Raw genomic sequence first — 23,508 nt, forward strand, 5'->3', positions numbered from 1 at the left:
AGAAATCTTCCAGGTCCTACCATTCAGGTCTGTGTGGCACCAAAAACCTTTTGTCAGGAATAAGTGTGCTGTCACCAGTTGGCGTGATAGCTCCTATTCTCCAAGGTCTCTTGTTTGGCAGAGAACCTTCAGGTTTGGGAATCACAGGTCTGAAATGTCACTGGGTTGCCATGGGACATTCCCAGATCTCCAGCTTTGGGAGCTCCTGGGAAATCAGGAAACTAAATTATGTTTTGGTTATCTTCTAGTACTTTCATGTGACCTTCTGTCTATGCTTGGGGTACTGTGCAGGAACATTTCAGCGTGATGGATTGAGATAGGGAGGATGTGCTTGAAAGTAACATAAGAGACTTGGTGGACAAATGAAAGCAGAAGGAAAAAGAGAGAGATTATAATGAGCTGAAGGAAATCCATCCCTGGTGATGTTTTTTCCATATATGGTCATTGAAGGAAATGGATCCAAAGCAGAAGGAATAGGTCCAGAGGCCATGAAGATGATCAGAGGACTGGAGCACCTCCCCTGTGGGGACAGGTTGAGGGAGTTGGGGTTGTTCAGCTTGGAGAAGAAAATCTCCAGGGTGACTTTAGAGCAGCCTTCCAGTACCTGAAGGGGCCTACAAAAAAGCCAAGAAGATACTTTTTACGAGTCCTTGTAATGATAGGACAGGAGGGAATGAATGGATTGAAGCTTGAGGAGGGCAGATTTAGACTGGAGATTAGGAAGAAATTCTTTCCAGTGAGGATGGTGAGATACTGGAACAGGTTGCCCAGGGAGGTGGCAGATGCCACTCCCTGGAGATGTTCAGGCCAGGCTGGACAAGGGCCTTGAGCAACCTGGTCTAGTGAGGGGTTGGAACTAGATGATCTTTTAGGTCCTGAATCTGAGAATCTCTATGGGAGTGAAAAAAAAAAATCTGTTGATGTGTTTTCTGAGCCCTAATTTGAAAGAGGAGGGGAATGACCGTTTAGTCATCTGCCCAGAGTTTCTTCAGGAGTGTCTGTGAGTGTGACTGATGCTTGCAGTGATGCTAGTTAATAGTTAATTGCAGGGTTGGGGCAGCGTTTAATGGCCTTTGGAAATTAGAGTAAGGTCACAGACGCACTTTGAGTGGGCAGCCAAGCTGAAATGCTGGAGGAAGCTTTCTGGCCAGGTCTTTTTGGGTAGTTTTATAACATAAAATTTGATCAAAGAGGTGTTATTTTCATAGTTCATTCCTCCCTAATACACCACCATGTAATAAAGTTTTTATTTTCTAGGTCTCCTGGAACGTTTGTTTTCGTAGTCTGTGGCTATTTGTATAGCTGTAATAGGAAGTTTGCTAAGCTTTTTAATTGTTTTGGGTGTGGGTTTTTTTCCCCCTAATGTTTTGTTAATCTTGTTGCTTTTGTCTTTATCTGCAGGGCAGGATCAAACTTGCCTCTGACTTGAAAGGGCAGAGTATGACATTTCAGTGCTCAAGCAGTTTGCTGCTTGATTTGGGCAGACTTTACATTTCTGTGCTGCTCTTTCAGTTGATGCAATTCCTCTTTCAGTTGATGTAATTGCTGTTTTGCTTACCTTGTGGGTAAGCTAGACATGAGAGAAAACCAAGCTGCCTGTCTTGCTAATTGACATTGCCTCCCACCAGTGACAAGGGCAGCTGCTGGTATTTCTCAAGTGAGGGCAGTAGGAAATGAATAGCTTATTGTACCATGTATTGGTAACCAGTAACAGATTTGCTTTGAGAGGTTGCAGAGTAGGTGCTTTCTCGCATTTCCTATCTGCCCTAGTGAAGCCACATCTGGAGTACTGGGTCCCGTGATGGGCTTCCCACTTCAAGAGAAACAGGGAATTACTGGAAAGAGTGCAGTGGAGGCTACTGAGGTGTTGAGGGGCCTGGAGCATCTCTGTGAGGAGGAGAGGCTGTTGAACCTGGAGAAGAGCAGCCTCAGAGGGGATCTTCTCAATGCTGAACAATAGCTAAAGGGTGGGGACCAAGAGGATGTAGCCCAACTCATTTCAGTGGTGGCCAGTGACAAGACAAGTGGCAACAGGCACGAACTGGAACACAGAAAGTTCTGCCTAAACTTTTGGAAAGACTTTCAGGGGAAAGAACACTGGAGCAAGCTGCCCAGAGAGGCTGTGGAGTCTCCTTTTTGATACCCTTTATGTTGTAAAATGCCTTAGTTGCTCATTTTAGAAGAATCACAGATTACTTTAAAGTGAGGGGAAAAAAAGAAAGAAGCAACTGTACTGCTAATGATGAGCTACACATAGAAGTTCAGAGCCAATGTGCATTTCTAGCTATGCACTGAAGTATTTATGGTGATAACTGGAACAGCAGGAAAATACCTGGAGATAGCTTTTATCTGGAGATAGCCTTTATCAGACCTCTATTGAATTCCTCTTAAAGAATTCTGCTCTATATTTTTATATACTTGTTATTAATTCTTTTAAGCCAAGTATTTCTGAATGGACAACAGTTTTGCACTAAAACCTTTCAATCTGAGAGACACAAACTTTCACAGGCAGCTCCTGAAATCCAGCTTGCCTTTATACAAGATACCAGCACAAAGATACCAACCTGGTGCCTGTTAAAATACAAGAATGAGAAACTTACCCATGTTCCCCATTTCAGTGATACTAGTTATTGGGGAAAATGATCCTGTGATCGTCTGCAAATACTCTGACAATACAATTTGCTGTTCCCTTCTCAAAGTTTGAGCCAATGTAAGCAGTGAATATATAAATTGTATTTTTTTTTTTATTTTCATCTTTTTTTTTCTTCTTCTTTTTTTGTGTGTGTGCTGGTATTTCAGGATTGCATGTCTTGGTACAGTAACTCTTTCTTTCCTCCTTGATTTAAAGCAAATATTTTTGTCTGAAGGGCATGATATAGCCCCAGCTGTGAAGGATAGCTTTTGCCTGTATGTCAAAGTAAGCTTTTCCCCACAGGCAGCAGAGTTTTAAGATAGACAGTAGCTAACTTTATTTGTTGAAGAAGTGGGTGGTGGGGTGAGAGCCTGTGCTGTAGTTTAGTGTCCTTCATTGCCCCAGTATGTTTATTTTAGCATTTCCTTTTCAGTTTGTCCTTTCCTCATCTGCATTTGCCTTCATTTTGGGGGGTTCTTTTAAGGGGTTGTGTCTGCTTTTTTCAACCCCCTGAATGGTTTTGTTCACCTTGCAGTATCCTCTTTTTACAGACCTTTTGTTCTTACTCCTAATAATACCTGACTTCTCCAGAGACTCAGTCTTTGGTCTTGTTCATGTAGCTCAGCATAGAGCCTCTTTCAGAAGAGATTTATAGCTGAGGGAAGATGATCACTTCAGAGGTTAGCTGACAAAATTAACCACTGGACAGGGAGGAAACAACTATGGCTGATAGAAGTCATAAATAGCAATTAGGAAGGACTGCCAGTACCAAATTGTTAAACCCATGCTAGGAATGAGTTGGAAAAATAAGTGGGAAAAAACCCTACAAGGAATATTGAAGTCTTATTTTGGAAGGGTTCAAGCTTATTACTTTCTTAACCTCTGCAGTGAGGCAGTACTGGATATGGGTGTAGCCCTGGATATAAAACCCTCAAGCATACACATGAAAAAAGGATGAAGCATCATGCTTTCTTCAAGAGTCATAAGGACTTTGTGCTTGAGAAGGGCCTCTTCTATCACAGTCTGCAGGTACATCACCCATGGGATGCACAGATTCCTACTTTATACACTTGGTGGAAGACCTCAGAAGTCTTTCTGAGGAAAAGTTTTGAGGAAAGCATTGGTGATGTGGCCATATTGAAATGGCCATTTGATTCTCTGAAGAGCCTTTTGGAAGTAATTTGGGATATTGAAGGCTTAGGATACAAAGTGAGGTTTCTCTTGCATACAACAATAAATTTAGCTTTCTCCTGAAGTTTGCAAAGGGCTGTTTTAGTTGGATAGCACATACTGCAGCCATCTCATGCCAGTGCTTCATAGATTCATGGAGTCACAGAATCACAGAATTATTGAGGCTGGAATAGACCTCTGAGATCATCAAGTCCAGCCTATGACCTAACAGCACCACACCGGCCAGACCATGTCACTAAGTGCCACATCCAATCTTTCTCTAAACACCTCCAGGGACAGCGACTCCACCACCTCCCTGGGCAGTCCATTCCAGTGTCTAATTCCCCTTTCCACGAGGAAGTGCTTCCTAACATTTGACCTAGACCTCCCCTGGTGCAGCTTCAGGCCATACCCTCTCCTCTTGTCACAAGTCACCTAGCAGAAGAGCCTGACCCCCACTTTACTACAACCTCCCTTCAGGTAGTTATAGAGTGTGATAAGACAAATAACCGCAGCGCTCTCAGCTTCTCCTCATAAGACTTTCCCTCCAGTCCCTCCACCAGTCTCATCACTCTCCTCTGGACCCACTCCAGCACCTCAATATTGCGGTAGGTTAAGGGAAATCAAGAGTTAATTGGTATAACCACAAAGAGAGTCTTCCAAAAGCTAGAGAGAGTCCCAGGGGAGCAGGCAGTATGTCCCAGGATATTGCAATGTGTTATTCCATTTCCTGGAATTCCTCTACTTAAGGGAGCCTACAGCCAGAACCTCTTCCCTCTCCTCCTCGGGGAGAGCAGGCACCATTACCTCATGGTTTGTGGGGCGTTTGCCTTCTGGCTGGCAGGGAGTTTCTAGCCGTGCAATTAGGCCTGCTGAAGCCTGCAGTAGGTCTGCTTTAGTGGGGGGTTGTTTTGGCCTGCTCTTGGGCCTGCTGAGGCTGAGGGGGTGGAGGTTTGCGGAAGGCTCTGGAAGGTGTTGGCCTGGTAGTGCCAGGTGAAGGACTGAGCCTAATTTGTGATTGTATTCCTTCTACCTGAATACCTCTTGTATGTATTTCCATTTAAGCATCCAGTCAGTGTGGAGCACTTTTATTTTCACTCGGAAAGGACGGCCTCTTCTCACTTGCACTCTGTGATATGACAAGGGGCAGTGGATGTAAACTACAGCACAGGAAGTTTCACCTCAACATGAATAAAAACTTCCTTACTGTAAGGGTCACAGAGCACTGGAACAGGCTCCCCAGAAAGGTTGTGGAGTCTCCTTCTCTGAAGACTTTCAAGACCTGTCTCTGTGTGTTCCTGTGTGACCTATACTAGATTACATGGTCCTGTTCTGGCAGGGGGGTTGGACTTGAAGATCTCCAGAGGTCCCTTCCAACCCCTAACATCCTGTGATCCTGTGAGGTAAGCGTCCCTTCTGTCCTCTTGTCCTGGGCAGCTCGTGGCTCAAAACTGGGACAAATATCTTTCTTGAAGTGAGGGACCCAGAACTGCACACAGTACTTGAGGTGAGGCCTCACCAGTGCTACGTATAGGGGCAAAATGATTTGGGTTGGAAGGGACCTTCATGATCATCTAGTTCCAATCCCCCTGCCATGGGCAGGGACGTCTTCCACCAGACCAGGTTGCTCAAGGCCTCACCCAACCTCCACCTCCAGGGAGGAGGCATCCACAACCTCCCTGGGCAACCCATTCCAGTGCCTCACCAGCCTCACAATAAAGAATTTCTTCCTAATCTCCAATCTAAATCTGCCCTCCTCCCCTGCCCTTCAGAGGTGACCATAGTCTTACTGACAGGGACAGAGGTTGCTTGTTTGCTGCCAGTATTAGATGGCATGAAAATTTGTCATAAAGCATAATAATAGAGGAACTGGTTTATAGCAGGACATGTAGCTATAAGGAGGGTCAAAAAAATGCACCCACCACCCAGGAAGCAGCCTGGAAAAGCAGGGTATAGATGAATGTTGTGCTTTATATTCATTTTTAAAATGATCTGGAGTGACATTTAGACTGGATTCCAAAGTTCACTGGAATGAGCCTGCCCATCGCTCCTCTAAATAGTGCTGCCTAAATTAAGAAATGAAAAGGCCCTTGAAATTCTTTTTATGTGGCACTGGAGCTGTCATTCCTGTCAGTGCCCCAAATGTGGGATTTCTCACGTGGAGGTAGAGGCCCCTTCTCACTCGCTGCAACTGCCAGGTGGGGGTGAGTCTTTTCTCCCAAGCAACAACTGATAGGATGAGAGGAAATCATAGAATCATAGAATGGTTTGAGTTGGAAGGGACCTCTAGAGGTCATCTAGGCCAAACCCTCTGCAATCCTCCACTAGATCAGGTTGCTCAAAGCCCTGTTGAGCCTGACCTTGGGTATCTCCTTCTTGTAGGCCCTCTTCAGGTACTGGAAGGTTGCTATTAGGTCTCTCTGGAGCTTTCTCTTCTCCAGTCTGAACAGCCCCGGCTCCCTCATCCTGTCTTCATAGGTGCTCCAGCCCCATGATCATTTTCATGGCCCTTGCCTGTCCTCAAGTTGCACAAGGGGAGGTTTAGGTTGCATATTAAAAGAAACTCCTTCACTGGAAGGATTCTCAAATGGTGGAATAGGCTCCCCAGGGAGGTGGTTGAATCCCCATCCTTGGAGGTGTTTCAAAGACACAGAGATATGGTGCTGAGGGTCCTGGTTTAGCATCAGACTGAGAGCTAGATACTGGGTGGACTCAATGATCTTAATGGTCTTTTCCAACCTGAACAATTCTATGATTCTATGCTGTGTGTGACCAAAGGGCTGCAGCTCGTGTAGGGTAGAGTTGCTGGATCTGCCTGTGCACGGGCTTGCCCAGACATCAAGTGATCTGGCAGCTTGGAGTCCAGGTGGACTTTTGTGCTGCTGTGGCATTTAAACACTTCCTAGCCTAGGAAGGAGTATATATAGATTACAGAGGATATAAAAAGCATCAAGACAAAACTGCCAACCAAAATACCCCAGGACCAGAGAGGACTCTCCCTCCGGTCTTGCCTTCTGGCATTTCTCCCTCTCTCAGAAGTTACCGCAGCATATTCTGCTGTGACAGAATTGTTCAGAAGCACGAGATCGACTGGCTCACAAGTTATTTTGGTCTCCACATCCATACCAGTTGATTGGATTGCCAGTCACAGCTCCTGAAGTCATAGAATCATAGAATGGTAGGGGTTTGGAAGGGATCTGTGGAGGTTATCTAGTTCAACCTGCCTTCTATCACAGGGTCACTCAGATCAGCTTGCACAAGAATGCTTCTGGCAGGTTTTGAAAGTCTTCAGAGAAGGAGACTCTACAACCTCTCTGGGCAGCCTACTCCAGTGCTCTTAAATTACCGAAGTTTCTCCTTAAGCTCAAGTGAAACCTCCTGTGTTTGTACCCATTGCCCCTTGTTCTGCCACTAGCCAGCAGTGGAAACAGTCTGGCCCCATCCACATGACCCTTTAGATACTGAATCAGCCTTGAGAACATCTCCTTTCCAGCTGCTGTTCTCCAGGCCAAATAGCCCCAGGTCTCAACCTTTCCTTCTAGAAGAGATACTCCAGTCCACTGGAGTATCTTTGTGGCCCTCCATTGGACTCTCTCTAGTAGTTTCCTGTCCTTCTTGAACTGGAGAGCCCAGAATTGGACTACCACTGGCAGAGGCTTCCCTCTCTGATCTGGACACATCTGGCTCCAGTCAAATTCTTTTAGCTGGAAAAGACCTTTAAGATGATCATGTCCAACCATGATCTAACTCTACCAAGTCTGGTGCTAAACCATGTGCCTTACCACCATCAGCTTCTCATGTGGAGAGCTGTGTGTGGTCCTAGCCAGTGGACATCTGGAAGAAGCTTGCAAAAAGGCAAGAGTTAGGTACCTTTGAAACCCAGCGAGTTTGTAAGGTGAGCACTTAACTAGAGATCTGTTCCAGATGCTTCTGTAATCGTTGTCATGGTGTATGAAAGAAAACAATCTTGGGGCATCCTTTCTCTAGGCTTTAAGCTCTTTCGAGGTCCCTTCCAACCCTTAACATTCTGTGATTCTGTGTGATTTTGGGGACTTTTTGCACCCCTAAGAGAATGAGAAGTACAAAGGATATGCTGCTATGTTTCACTTTTTCAGTGCAGACTGAGGAGTGAGGGCAGGTACGAGCCCTGTCAGAAATCAGCACTCTTTGTACACAGACCAGGATTTCCATTATGTCTTTCCTGAACTGACTCTCTTCTAAGGTCTGGGATTTCAAATTGCAGTTAAGAGCAGCTGTTGAAGTGTCTCATTGTGTTTAATGGTTGTCTTTTTGTTCTTAGAACTTTATAACACACCAGGAAATGCCCTTCTGCTATGTTAGGAGCCTTCGTCATGGTTTTAGATGCAGCTCAAAGAAGGCTAACATTTAAAGCCTTCAAGAAAGCTCAGTAAAATCCCAGCTCTTGTACCACCAGCAGTGGCAGAATGTTTTCCATTCAATCTCTTTTTATAGGCAACTGCATGCAAAAGGCTCCAATTTTTTTTGACTCAGAGTACATCATGGGTAATGTAATTTGGGTTATTAAAGATAAACTTCTTTCATGTTATGAAGCAGGAAGTTCACAGTCAATATTTACTGTCTAGCACAGTGAAAAGAGCTGGGACTGGGGTTTACAAACAAAGGTCTGACTACAAAGACAGCTTAATTGTGGTAATTTCAGTAAATTAGTTCAAATCTGCATTTCTCTTGTACAGACAGTTTCCTTTTGTCAAGGATTAGGGCTGGTCTGGCCATTAGACAAGTGACAGATGATCTCTATGATCCCCTCTGCCTTCCCCAAGAAAGGGAATAAGGAAGAGAGACTGATGGGGTGGGGTAAAAAACCAAAACAACTAAACAGCTTTGATGGAAATAACAACATAAAATATACACAAATATATATAAAACTAATAGCAAACCAAACCCTCTTAATGGCAATGATGTCATTGTCACCACTGATGCTGTGGCAGATGTCCCAGACTGGGTTAAGCTGCAGAAGGGAACTGGATTCAGGAACTCATCGATTGGGATTGAAGGCAGAAGGGGCAGAGTTTTCCTTGGATGCCAGCCACTGAAGAAGAGGCTTGACCCTGGCATGGCATTGGAACTAGATGATCTTCAAGGTCTCCCCTGAGCCTTCTCCAGTATGAACAGCCCCAACTCTCACAGCCTGTCCCCACAGGGGAGGTTCTCCAGCTCTCTCATCATCTTCATGGCCTTCCTCTGGATCCGCTCCAGTAGTTCCATGTCCCTCTTATGCTGGGGGCACCAGAACTGGATGCAGTATTCTAGGTGGGGTTGCACTAGAGCAGAGTGGCAGAATCACCTCCCTTGTCCTGCTGGTCACACTGCTTTGGATGCAGCCCAGCTCACAGCTGCCTTCTGGGCTGCCAGTGACCATTGCTGGCTCATGTTGAGTTCTTCATCAACTGACACCCCCAGGTCCTTCTCCTCAAGACTACTCTCAAGCCACTCCATACCCAGCCTGTATTTGTGCTTGGCATTGCCCCAACCCAGGTGCAGGACCTTGCACTTGGCTTGGGCCCACCTCTCAAGTCTGTCCAAATCCCTCCCCTTTCTTTCAGAGTGTCAACCACACCACAGTCTTTGGTGTCATCTGCATACTTGCTGAGGGTGCTTCAATCACACTGTCCGTGTCACTGACAAAGATGTTAAACAGCACTGGTCCCAGTACTGACCCCTGAGAGACGCCACTTATCACTGGTCTCCATTTGGACATTGAGCTGTTGACCACAACTCTCTGAGTGCAGTCAGTGAGCCAATGGTCCACCCCTCAAGTCCATGTTTTCCATGGAGCATAGTTTTTCATGGAGCTTATGACACAGAATGTGGCTAGCAAAAAGACTCAGCATGTTCTTTTGTGGTAAAACCATTGAGTGGAAGGAGTTGGCTGGTTTAGGTGGTCATTAAGTCAGGCCTGCAAGTGCTGATTTATCTTAGGAAATAAACTACATTTAATTAAATATGGTTTTCCATAAGAAGATAGAAAACACTTCCTGTACTTCCCTTCAAGGATGTCATGGCCCAGTAAAATTAACATTTTTATATGCAGAAGTGCCTTTCTCTTGGTTACAAACTCACCTGGTTAATGCTATGCCTTGGAAGTGAGAGTTACCCACTCCTGTTAGACCCACAGTTGAGGAGGTGATGGTTATGTGGCTGATGTCATTCTAGGGAATGGGACTAGTCAAGGAGGGAATCCAAGCCAAGCTGCTCTTGTGAAGAGATGGTGATTTGCTTCTCCCCTCCCTTGGTTTATGCATATACATAGTTTGGCTGCTCTAAATAAAGGAGTTCACTATTTTAATTCCCTTCCTTAGGCAAACCAAGTCACGAGTTGTACCTGTTGTTTGACTGCAGCTGCAGGTGTTTATGGTGTGTACAGCTGGCACTGGTCCACTTCAGTTCAATTTGCTATGCCCCAGTGGACTTTCCATGGTTAACACATTACCAGGGCAGAAGATAGACCTGTTGGGTTTGTTTATCTGCAGCACCAAAGCTTTATCTGCTGTTCTGATCTGCCACCATGCTTTGGAGGACTCAGCCTTGGACCTGTGCCAGCATAGAGGGCTGAGCTGTTGAATGTGATGTGGACATGCTTCCTGGACTTGCTAAGTGTTTACTGAAGTTTAGAGGGAGGGTTTATTTTGTAGCCTGAGTAGAAAGTGGCACCATCATCCTCATCTTCGGAGATCCAGTCTTCTCTAGGTTGAAGGAAAACAATGCAACAACTGGGTTGCAGGCTCCTGGTGAAAGGCATCTCTTGTTTTCCATCATGCTAATGGGCAGCTCTAAAGAGATTCACAGAATGGTTTGGGCTGGAAGGGACCTTCAAGATCATCTAGTTGCAACCCCCCTGCCAAGGGCAGGAACACCTTCCACTAGAGCAGGTTGCTCAAGGCCTCATCCATCCTGGGCTTGAACACCTCCAGGGAGGGGGCATTCACAATCTCCCCAGGCATCCTGTTCCAGTGTCTCCCTGTGACCATGGTTTCTTTCTTTGTGGGGGAGCTGGGCCTTCTCCCACCACCACACTCCCCACCCTCACTGTAAAGACTTTCTTCCTAATCTCCAGTCTAAATCTGCCCTCCTGAAGCTTCAGTCCATTCCCTCTTGTCCTATCACTACAAACCCTTGTAAGAAGATGTCTTGGATGTTGTTGAAATAGGCAGAAAATCCTAGGCTGTGTTTTTGACTGAGGAAAAGGCCACTGTTGGTTTTCCCAAAATCACCTTTTTTTTTTTTTTCTTCTTTGACTGTTTGTCAGTAAAAAGGAAGTGATCAAAACTGACAAATCTTCCCACTCACTTGGAGTGGAAATGAGAGGGAAAGGGATCTGGGCCAGACTGGGCTGTGGTGTGAGGTTGTGCACACACAATATATGGGGAACAAACACTGGCTGGCCCTCTCTGTAGGGAGATTTTTGAGGCACAGTCCATTGGGCATGTCTGAAATCTTTAAATCTTGTCTTTCTCAAGATGAAGCAAGAACATTTTCTTCTTTTTGTCCAGACCTCAGCATACTGGCTGCTGCTAAACCTGCAAAGTATCTGTGCTCATCAGAAGGTATATTATATTCCCAGTCTCCTGACACTGAAAGCTCTCTGGCTTAGTACATAGAATACACAGAATAAACCAGGTTGGAAGAGACCTTCAAGATCATCGCGTCCAACCCATCAACCAATCCAACACCACCTAAACAACTAACCCATGGCACCAAGCACCCCATCAAGTCTCCTCCTGAACACCTCCAATGACGGCGACTCCACCACCTCCCCAGGCAGCCCATTCCAATGGGCAATCACTCTCTCTGTATAGAACTTCTTCCTAACATCCAACCTAGACCTCCCCTGGTGCAGCCTGAGACTGTGTCCTCTTGTTCTGATACTGGCTGTCTGGGAGAAGAGACCATCATCCATCTGTCTACAACCTCCCTTCAGGTAGTTGTAGAGAGTGATAAAGTCACCCCTGAGGCTCCTTCTCTCCAGGCTAAGCAACCCCAGCTCCCTCAGTCTTTCCTCACAGGGCATGTGTTCCAAACCCCTCACCAGCTTCGTGTTAGGCTGTGTTTTCAAGTGGTTTACTCTTGAACATCAAGAGTGACTTTGTTCTCTTTTCCCTCACTTCCCCTCTCTACCTTTCCTTCCTTAATTATGGCTGCTTCTTACAGTTCAAGTAGGCTGATTTGCACAGCTTTGGGCTTTATTCTGCATCCACTAACATCACGTTGCTAACAGGAATAACAAAGTGGGGAAGCATAGGCAGGAGGTACCCTTGTGCTGTGCCTGTTAACCACACAGTACTGTTGATAAAACAGTTGCTCTGCTCACCAGGAAAACAGAATTGGGAGAATATCAATAGGGGGAAAGCCTTTTTCCATCTGCCTCAGCCCATCTCTTTATCCCTGTGTTTAAAATGGGTTTATTTTCTTCCCAATTGGCACTTTTCAAAGAGCAGCTGCTTGCCTGGGAAGGTCTTTGCTGCCTGATGCTCCATCCATTTAGCTGTTACTTTATTCACTCCCACGGCAGGCTAATCAACCTTTTCTCTTCAAGTGTGTCAAAGTACTGAACATGAGATGGCTTGTAATGATGGAAAATGGGAGTACACTTTTTATCCTTAGGGCAATTAGATGAAATGATTCTGGACTCTAAGCTGGTATTATAAATAACCTCTGAGGGTTGTTCTTCCTCAGAGGTGAATTTTCCGCTGAGCTTCAGCAGGGGGAAGGGGTGGGGGGCAGGGAGGGCAGGCAGGGGGGAACATATAGAGCAAGTAGTGATGATTTACTATGTAAAACCTTAGAGCACTTCAGAAAATGTGCTTCCACTGTTCCCAGCTCAGGTTATTAGGAATTTGTATACCCAAACAAACTGTGATTTGGATGTTTTTCTCACTCTGTTATGAGAGGAGGAAATAATTTGTTTGTTGCCCTGTTACAGAGCACTTTTGTGCATGCAGGAAAGAAGGAATTTAAGTTATGCTCTTGATTAAACTTGAAAAAAAATAGAAATTGCATTTGATGGTAGATTTACTTTTTAAATATAGATACAGTTTATCTTTTATTGCTGTACTTTTAGTCTGGTATGGTATACAGCCTTTCACAGAATCACTGCAGTTGGAAAAAACCTCTAAGTTCATTGAGTCTGCCCATTATCTAGCTCTACATTACCTAACTCTGTAACAGGCACTTACTTTGAGTATCCTGCCAATGAGTTTAGAATCAGAGAATCAGATAGTGGTAAGCATAGGAAGGCACCTCCAGAGATCATGGAGTCCAAGTCCCCTGCCAAAGCAGGGTCACGTAGGGCAGGCTACACAGGAATGCTTCCAGATGGGTCTTGAAAGACTGCAGAGAAGGATACTCCACAGCCTTTCTAGGCAGCCTGCTCTAGGTCTCTTGTCACCATCATAGCAAAGAAGTTTTTCCTCATGTTAGGGTGGGACTTCCTGTGTCCCAGGTTGTATCCATTGCCACTTGTCCTATCACAGGATGCCACTGAAGAGAGTAGCACCATCTTCTTGACACCCACCCCTCAGATATTTAGAAATATTTGTAAGATACCCTCTCAGTCATTTCCAGACTAAACAGCCCCAGGTCTCTCAGCTTTTCCTCCTAAGAAAAATTTTCCAGTCCTTTAATCATCCTCATAGCCTCTGTTGGACATTCTCTAGTATATCCCTGTCCTTCTTCATAGAAAGGTCTGTGTTGGAAGGGACCATGGAGGTCATCTACTCCAACCTCCCCAGCATGGGCAGGGATGCCTCTCAACTAGACTTGGCTGCTCAAGGCCTCATCCAGCCTGGCCTTGAACAACCTCAGACAGAAGGCATCCACAACCTCCCTGGGCAGCCTATTCCAGAGTCTCACCACCCTTGTACTGCAGAACTTCTTTCTAAGATCCAGTCTGAACCTATTCTCCCTCAGCTTAAAACCATTCCCCCTTGTCCTGTTGCTAGACATCCTTATAAAAAGTCCCTGTCCGGCCTTCCTGTAGGCTCCCTTCAGGTGTTGGAAGGCAGCTGTAAGGTATCCCCAGAGCCTTCTCTTCTCCAGGCTGAACAACCCCAGCTCCCTCAACCTGTCCTCATAGCAGAGGTGCTCCAGCCCTTGGATCATCTTTGTGGCCCTCCTCTGGACCTGCTCCAGCAATTCTGTGTCCTTCTTATGATGGGGTCACCAGAACTGGACACAGTGTTCGAGGTGGGATCTAATCAGAGCAGAGTAAAGGGGCAGAATCCCCTCTCTTGCCCTGCTGGCCACACTCCTCTGGATGCAGTCCAGGACACAGCTGCCTTCTGAACTATGTGAGGGCACTCTCAGCTCATGGTGAGTTTCTCATCAATCCATACACCCAAGTCTCTTTCTTCAGAGCTACTCTCAACCCACTATGCACCCAGCCTGTATTTGTGCCTGGACCCTGTACTGGGGAATCCAGAAGGGGACACAGTACTCCAGAAGTGGACTCACCAGAGTAAGAGGGAAAGAGAACCTTGCTAGACCTGCTGGCCATACTCATCTTAAGGCACCTGAGGTGCATTAAACACAGTTGAGCAGAAGAAGTGGTTGCAGAACCCCCCTTCATGAGGAATTGGCATGGTTGAGAAGAGAGGTTTGCTTAGCTCCCTTTTTTTAAGTAGCTAATGGCATTTGCAAGTCAAGGTTAAGTTATAAATGTTTTTAACTAGGGCCTCTCAGAACCAAAGCAACAATCAGTGAAGGTGGGATGAAGGGATTTGACTGCATTAGAGCATGATAAAAGCAATCAGAGGGAGTTTAAGATAGTGCTAGCTAATCACTTTTAATTATTGAGAATGAGAGGAAGAGTGAAAATGATAGCAAAAAATAGTATCAATAGTTGGCAAATACCGATGCTTGTGATCTTAGCCTAAAGGAAAAAGGTAGGAGAATACCTGCTCTCAGGAGCTGAATTTGTGACAACAACAGGTGCTTTTTTACACCTGGTGTAATTGTTGGTGCAGTCTTGCTTTTCAAGTAAACCACTAACAGCTGATGCTTGTTTTGGGGTGAATGGGTGGGAACTTTGCTCCTGTGTCTTCCTCCCCTTAGTATTTTGTTAGAGGTGCTGTTGTGCGAAAGCCAGAGCCCTTAGGAAATGCCCTTTGGAAGCCTCTTTGCTGTTTCCTTTTGTTAAAATTCTTGGGTGAAGACTTTGTGACAGCTCTGGCCATCTGGAGCAGTGTGGCTGAAAAAAGCCATGCTATAAAAAAAGAGAAGTCTTTTTCCTGAGTGAGGTGTGGGTGGTGTTTGGACTTCAAATTGCTTCTATACTTAAGGCCCAGCTAAAAGAGAACTCCAGTGAATATTTCTCTGTGTTGTGGTAAGAGAATGTCTTTGTCTTTCATGAAAAACTAAAAATCAGAGGACACTTTATTATAAGTTATGGTAAACAAGGCTGCTGACACACTCAGCAACTGATTGGAAACACATGGTTTATAACTGCTTTGCAAATGACCAGCTAGCCTCAAGTCTTACTTAGGCTCTGTAATTGGGAGGTGTCTCAAGGAGTGGTATGTGGTTTAAACCTACAGCTGCAAATGATGACTTGACACAGCTGAGCCTCTTAATGGGATGCCATCCAGAGGGACTTGGACATGCTGGAGAGGTAGGCCTTAACTAACCTCATGAAGTTCAGCAAGACTAAGTGCAAGGTGCTACACTTAGGATGGGGCAATCCCAAATGCAAATACAGGCTGAGTGAGGAGTGGCTTGAGAGCAGTCTTGAGGAGAAGAACTTGGGGGTGTTTGTTGATGAAGAACTCAGCATGAGCCAGGAATGGTCACTGGCAGCTCAGAAGGCAGCCATGTCCTGGGCTGCATTCATTGTGAGCAGCAGGGTAAGAGAGGTAATTCCACCCATCTGCTCCCTTCTCATGAGACCCCACCTGAAGTACTGCATCCGGTTCTGGTGCCCACAGCATAAGAAGGACATGGAGCTGCTGGAGCAGGTCCAGAGGAGGCCACAAAGATGGTGAGAGGGCTGGAGAACCTCCCCTGTGGGGACAGGCTGAGAGAGTTGGGGCTGTTCAGCCTGAAGAAAAGAAAGTTCTGGGGAGACCTTATAGTGGCCTTCCAGTACCTGAAAGGGGGCTTACAAGAAAGCCAAGAAGGGACTTTTTACAAGGGTTTGTAGTAATAGGATGAAAGGGAATGGATTGAAGCTTGATGAGGACAGATTTAAACTGCAGATTAGCAAGAAGTTCTTTATGGTGAGGGTGGGGAGACACTGGAACAGGTTATCCTGGGAGGTAGTTGAGGCCCCATGCCTGGGGATATGTAAGGTCAGGCTCAACAAGGCTGTGAGCAGCCTGCTGTAGTGGAGGATATCCCTGCTGACTGCAGGGAGACAGGACTAGCTGACCTTTGGAGGTCCTTTCCAAACCATTCTGTGAATGGTTGCTAAGCTGATTAAGTCCAAACTCAGTACATCAATAGACAGAATACCTTCTCTGTGCTTGTTGCTGACTTCATTTTCTGGTGTGAGTCTACTGCCTAGAAAGTTGTTTCAGCAGTGAAATGCTAGGTGTTGGTGGCAGAGATTGTTTGTAGGACATCAGGCACAGAATGAGCCATCCAGTCAGTAAGATTGAACAACATTTTCAATCTTATCTTCCTGCTGAAAGCTGGATTTGGAATCAAACCCATGGAAACCACAGCCTTGATATTAACACTCTCTCCCATGGCCCATGAATAAATGCTGATCAGCTTCTAAAGGGCAGGGTGATGGGACCAGATTCTTTTCAGTGGTGCCTATTGATAGGACAAGAGGCAATGGGCACAAACAGGAGCGCAGGAAGCTCCATCTAAACATAAGGGAAAACTCCTTTCCTGTGAGGGTGCTGAAGCCCTGGAGCAGACTGCCCAGAGAGGTTGTGGATTCTCCTTCTCTGGAGACATTCCAAACCCACCTAGATATTGAGACTCCAGGTAACCCTGCTTTAGCAGGGATGTTGGACTAGATGATCTCCAGAGGTTCCTTTCAGTCCCCACTATGCTGTGGGGATTCTGTGAATGCTCAGTGCAGTTTTATTTCGTTCCTATTTGTCCTACTACTGTGGGGTTTTGCCTTGCAAAAGGAATGTAATCTGTGCTGGAATAAGATGTTGTGAGTGCCGTGTGTTGTACTCTTCACTTTACAAGTATATCTGCAGCAGTGTTCAACAAATATTATTCACTTCCTAAATATGTCCTGTGAAAGAGTCTGGTAAAGTGTTATTGCTACTGTAGTTTGGATTCCGGACAGTAAAGTGGATGCCAGAAATTGTGTCATGGTCTCACAGCAGCAGCAGCAGAATATTTTATTTTGTTAGTTCTCCAGCATGTTGGACACATCACAGATGGACTTGGTTGCAATGCTAAATAGATTACAGTCTGCTAATTTCTCGTAAACACGTTTTCAGCTCTAGCTGAACTACTGAGTTCAAATGCTTCCAGCAGCATAGCAGTCTCAAGAGTTTTAAGAGATCAGTCTTGATTCAGGTGCAGTGTGTGTATCAAAAGGAACTAATGACCTTTGATGGTGATTGTGAAGTGGACAGCCCAACCAGCCATGCTGGGAGGAAGACTCTGGTTTAGTGGTGAGAGGAAGCACCAGGTTGCACCTAGGTTGCACCAGGGGAGGTTTGGTTTGCATATCAGAAGAAACTTCTTTACTTAAAGGTTCTGAAAAACTGGAACAGGCTTATCAGGGAGATGGTTGAATCCCCATCTTTGGAGGTGTTTAAAAGAGGCAGAGATGTGGTGCTGAGGGACCTGGTTTAGCACCAGTTATGGTAGAGTTAGATACTGGGTGGACTCAATGATCTTAAAGGTCTTTTCCAACCAAAATGAATCTGTGATTCTATGGTTAGCGCCTCAGACAATGTGAGTTGGTGACAAAAGCTGTGAGAGAGACCGAGTCCTGGGTTGATCTTGCAGCAAGACAGGCAGATGTGCTGCCAGAGAAAAGAAGACAAGAGAGGCATAAATAGGGGGGAGTCAATGACATAAACATCACAGGAACTGGGGAGGGAGGGAAAGATAGGATTACGTCCTATCAAACGAACCATAAGGTGTTTAATTTATCCGTTTTCCAGCCTTTTCAGAATAGCACTCGCTTGGTATGCTGGTCTCTTGCAGGATGGCTGAGCTGTTAGCGTGATGAAACCAAATAAGCAAATATGAGATGAGTCTAGTACTGATGAGGAAGTATAAATAGGGTTGCATACAGATGTGATGATTGAATTTGGGACAATATGACACCCTCTCCATAACATTTTTAAGGCAGAGACACCAGCAAGAAGAGCTGCCTGAGCTAAGGGACAGTGATAGCAAAAAATAAATAGATGTGAACTAATTTGAATACACATAGGTTTAGTATTTGAACCTTTCAAGCTGAAGCAATAGGAGCCTCTAGAAAAGGCTGTGCATGGCTGTCACTGCTTGTATTGTATGTTGCTGCTACCCCTTATTAGTTTCATGACAAAGAGCTTGCTTTGCTCTAAAAGGGCTGTGACTGCCTGGGAAAGCACTGTGTGGCTCGGCTGTTCAAAAAAAATTTGTGATCTCTTTGTTGTTAGCAGCTGAATGCAAAGCTCCTGCACTGTCACAGAAGAAAGAATTAAGTATCTGAAAGAGGCACTGAACCTGCAGTGATTATGGATTTTGTATTCACCTGGGAGTTTGTGTCTCTCTTTCATGCATGGTTTGTTTACTGCAAATAAGAAAGACGGTTCACTTCCAGGTACATGCAAACACTTAAATATTTCACTAGCTGCAAGAATCTGTCGAATGGATGGTCTGAGGAATGCAGTGGTTTGTTGAATGGATGTTTATTCCCTGTAAAAACATGGAATCATAGGATGATTTGTGTTGGAAGGGACCTCATCTAGTCCAACTCCTCTGCAGTCAGCAGGGACATCCTCCACTAGATCAGGTTGCTCAGACCCTTATTGAGCCTGGCCTCAACTCCCTCCCTGAGCAACCTGTTGCAGTGTTCTGTCATCCTCATGGTGAAGAACTTTAGACATCCAGTCTAAATCTCCTCTAATTTCAAACCATTGCCCCTTGTCCTGTCACTGCAGGCCTTTGGAAACAGTCCTTCTGCAGCTTTTTTGTAGGCCCTCTTTAGGTACTGGAAGGTTGCTATTAAGTCTCCCCAGAGCCTTCTCTTTTGCAGGCTAAACAATCCCAGCTCACTCAGCCTGCCCTGGCAGGAGATGCGCTCAGATGTTTAAAATTCTCAATATATTACCAGCTGCTGATATTTCTGAGAATCAAAAAACCACTTTGGTTGGAAAACAACCTTATAAAATCATAAGTCCAACCATTCTCTAACTCTATCAAGTCTGGTGCTAAGCCATGTTCCTCAGCACCATATCTCTGCCTCTTTTAAACACCTCCAGGCATGGGGAATCAACCATCCTCCCTGGGCAGCCTGCTCCAGTGTTTGAGAGCCCCTTCAGTAAAGATGTTTCTTCTAATATCCACCCTAAACCTCTCCTGTTGCAAACTGAGACCTCTTTTCCTGTCACTTGTTATTAGGGAGAAGAGACTCGCACCCACCTTGCTCTAACCTCTTTCCAGGAAGTTGTAGAGAGAGAGGAGCTCTCCCCACTGCCTCCTCTTCTCCAGACTAAACCCCAGTTCCTTCAACTGCTCTCCAGGTCTCCAGACCTGTTCTCCAGACCCTTCCCCAGCTTTGTTGCCCATCTCTGGACATGCTTCAGCCCCTCCATGTCTTTCTTGGGGTGAGGACCCCAAAACTGAACCCAGCATTAAAGGTGTGGCCTCAGCAGTGTTGACAACAGGGGGATGATCCCTGCCCTGCTGGCCATGCTATTGCCAATGCAGACCAGGATGCTTTTGACCTTTTTGGCCACCTGGGCACACTGCTGACTCAGGTTCAGCTGGCTGTCAACCAGCACCCTGAGGTACTTTTCCAGCAGGCAGCTTTCCAGTCACTCTGCCCCAAAACTTTAGTGTTCACATGGGGGTGTTGTGACCCAAAGTGCAGGACCTGGCTCTTGGCCTTGTTGAATCTTGGCCCATTGATCCAGCCTGTTCAGATCCCTCTGCAGAACCTTCTTACCCTCAAGCAGATCAACAGTCCCACCCAATTTAGTGTTGTCATCATTCTTTTCAGAGTAAAAATCACACCTTATGGTGTTTCCAGTGCTCAGGATTCTCCCATTTGTTCTTCCATTAAATGTCTGCATCAGAACATGTCCTGGTGATGTGTTGATGTTTTGTTCAATGAGGAGTAGAACATTTTGTTCAGTGAGGAATAAAACATTTTGGTCAATGAAGAACCCTATCTACATTTCCCTGAAATGTTGGGAATTTGTTTTCAGCTTGCTATCTCTAGAAAAGACATTGCATTTGCTTATTCTGGGAAAGAGTCAACATAAGTCACTAACAAAAAGCATCCCTGTGGTTTCTGTGGGTTTTATAGTCTGAAAAGTCAAATCTTTTGCCACTTCAGAACACTAGGACTTGGAAGTGCTTTGAGCCTCTCTTTTATATTTTGGTATTGTTTTTTTTCTCCTACCTGAATGAGAAGGACAGGTAGTTGTTATTGTTGATATTTGTTTTATCTGTTCTCAGCTGAATCCCTCTTTCTTTGCAGCTTTGCACTGTCAGATGAAGCATACAGATCTTTAAGGGACCAGGACAAAGACCAGTGCATCCTTATTACAGGAGAGAGTGGAGCTGGGAAAACAGGTAATTAACACTTTTGGCCTTCATTCAGAAACATTCAGAGTTTTGCAAGATGGTGCTGGAGTCTGTAAGAGTGGAGAGAGAGTGGCATCTTTCTGTGTCTGGCAGGCTGCTTGTGCTGTAGGTGTCAATTGACACAAACTGGTGTGTTCTCACCCTGTCACCATAGTGCAGTCATATTGCATGTTAATGGAGTATCCTCATCAGCATGTAAAGTCATGCTAATGTTCAAGAGAGACAGGGAACTACTGGAGAGAGTCCAATAGAGGCTACAAAGATGCTGAGGGGACTGAAGCGTCTCTGTGAGGAGAAAAGGCTGAGAGGCCTGGGGCTGCTAAGTCTGGAGAAGAGTAGCCTGAGAGGGGATCTTCTCAATGCTGATCAAGAGCTGAAGGGCAGGAGTGAAGAGGATGGTGCTGGATTATGGGTTTTAATTATTATGCAATCCTCACTGGATTTCTACCAATCCAGTTTAAAAATGAGTAGTCATTTTCAAGGCAATTTCAGCTATGCCTGAGAAACACCTTCCACCAGACCAGGTTGCTCAAGGCCTCATCCAACCTGGCCTTGAACACCTCCATGAAGGGAGCATCCACCACCTCCCTGGGGAATCTCTTCCAGTGTCTCACCACCCTCACTGTAAATAATTTATATCTAGTCTCCAGTCTAAATCTGCCCTCCTCAAGCTTCAATCCATTCCCTTTCATCCTATCACTACAAACCCTTGTAAAAAGTCCCTCCCTCCCTTTCTTGTAGTCCCTTTCAGGTACTGGAAAGCTGCTCTAAGGTATTCCTAGAGCTGCCTTTTCTCCAGGCTGAACATCCCCAACTCTTGCATCCTGTCCCCTTAGGGGAGGTTCTCCAGCCCTCTGATCATCTTTGTGGCTCTCCTCTGGACCTGCTCCAGCAGTTCAATATCCCTCTTATGCTAGGGGCAACACAGCTGGACACAGTATTCCATGTGGTGTCTCACAAGAGCTGAACGGAGGGGTAGAATTGCCTCCCTTGTCCTGCTGGTCACACTGCTTTTGATGCAGCCCAACACACAGCTGCCTTCTGAGCTGCTGGTGCCCATTGCTGGCTTACACTGAGTTTTTCATCAGCTGACACCTCCAAGTCTTTCTGTTTGAGACTGCTGTCAAGCCACTCCTCACCCAGTCCATATTTGTGCTCACAGTTGCCCCAACCCAGGTACAGAGCCTTGCACTTGGCGTTGTTGAACTTGGATGTGTTTGGTTTGGATCCACCTCTCCAGCCTGTCCAAGTCCCTGTTAATAGATCCCTTCCCTCCAGTGTGTCAACTAGGCCATACAGCTTGATGTCACCCACAAACTTCCTGAGGGTGCCTCAATCCTGCTGTCCATGTCACTGACAAAGATGTTAAACAGCACTGGTCCAGTACTGACTCCTGAGGGACACCACTTGTCTCCTGGTTTATAATACCTTATTTTCTGCCTCACTGCTTCCTTCTCTCAGTGACTGAGTATTCTACTTAAAGGTGCTGGCTGTTTTAGGACATATTTCATATCAAATTGGTGATTCCAAGCTGTGATGGGAACAGATTCTGTCAAATGAGAGCTAGGTTCAAGGTGTGATGAAAGGAGATGGAGAGCCTTAGAGACACACCTATCACTTGCTCCTTGCTTTCTCCTTGCCTTGCAGGCTTGCTCAGTTTTCTCTGCCATATGGGTTAGTAATTTAATATTAGGAAACAAACTCAATTAAATAGGAAAAAAAAAAAATCAGTTTGTCAGTTCTTTCCTGAAATGAAACCCTTAAATTTGTAAGAGATCTCTGAAGAACAAGTCCTGGGTTCTTTCATGCCTGCTGTGTTGATAGGTGTTCCGCCTGCTAATAACTAAATTGTTTATCAACTGATACTGCCTCAAATTTCAATATCCTGCATCATACCAAACATCACAAGCTCTGTTTATAAACAATCCTTGCTTGACTGCCTTGACCAGCAAAATCAGGAGAGCTGGATGGATTATTTAATATTTGTATCTCTCTGTGTATGGATTATTTACACACACAAATGAACCTACCTTTGAGGTGTTCCAGGCTTTGTTAAACGTTCCTACTTTCAAATTCAGTTTGGAGGTTTGTTTAAATGAATTTTTAATGCTTTCTCAATTTGTTCTGCTTTGAAACAGACTGCATAATGTTCTGTGATGCTGAATTGCAATTACTCATTACTCACAGTCTGCTTTAGAGTTGTAATTGGGGGTATCAGTTGATGAAAAATTCAACGTGAGCCAGCAATGGTCCCTTGCAGCCCAGAGGCCAATTGTATGCTGAGCTGCGTCAAAAGCAGTGTGAGCAGCAGGACAAGGGAGGTGGTTCTGCCCTTCTGCTCTGCTCTTGTGAGACCCCATATGAAGTACTGTGTCCAGCTGTGGTGCCCCTGGCATAAGCGGGAAATGGAAATGATGGAGCAGATCCAGAGGAGGGCCATGAAGATCATCAGAGGGCTGGAGCAGCTTCCCTGTGGGGACAGGCTGAGACAGTTGGGGTTGTTCAGCCTGAAGAAGAGAAGGCTCTGGGGAGACCTTAGAGCAGCTTTCCAGTACCTGAAGGGACCTACAAGAAAGCTGGGGAGGGACTTTTTGCAAGGGGTTGTAGTGCTAGGACAAGAGGGAATGAATTGAAGCCTGAAGAGGGCAGATTTAGCCTGGAGATGAGGAAGAAATTCTTTACAATGAGGGTGCTGAGACACTGGAACAGGTTGTCCAGGGAGGTTGTGACTGACTCCTCCCTGGATGTGTTCAAAACCAGGTTGGATGAGGCCTTGAGCACCTGGTCTGGTGGAAGGTGTCCCTGCCCATGGCAGTGGGGTTGGAATGAGATATCTTGCAGGTCCCGTTCTATGAATCTGTGGTTTGCAGGCATATAGCATTGAATGTTTACACTTGGATTATCTATCTTCTGATACAAACTGATTGCATTTTGTGTCCTCAAACTGCTTG

General features: G+C 45.5%; 1 protein-coding gene across 3 annotated transcripts in view; it reads left to right on the forward strand.

Moving 5' to 3' along the window:
• MYO1B (myosin IB) overlaps window positions 1-23,508 on the forward strand; it is a 147,216-nt gene that overhangs the window by 49,323 nt on the left and 74,385 nt on the right. For all 3 annotated transcript variants that reach the window (XM_054171309.1, XM_054171315.1, XM_054171324.1), the window contains exon 4: window positions 20,451-20,545. In XM_054171309.1, the coding sequence (XP_054027284.1) occupies window positions 20,451-20,545 (95 nt within the window). The remainder of the gene's footprint in view (window positions 1-20,450; window positions 20,546-23,508) is intronic.

The sequence above is a fragment of the Dryobates pubescens genome, chromosome 2, assembly GCF_014839835.1.
Source record: "Dryobates pubescens isolate bDryPub1 chromosome 2, bDryPub1.pri, whole genome shotgun sequence".
In the NCBI taxonomy this organism is placed as follows: Eukaryota; Metazoa; Chordata; class Aves; order Piciformes; family Picidae; genus Dryobates; species Dryobates pubescens.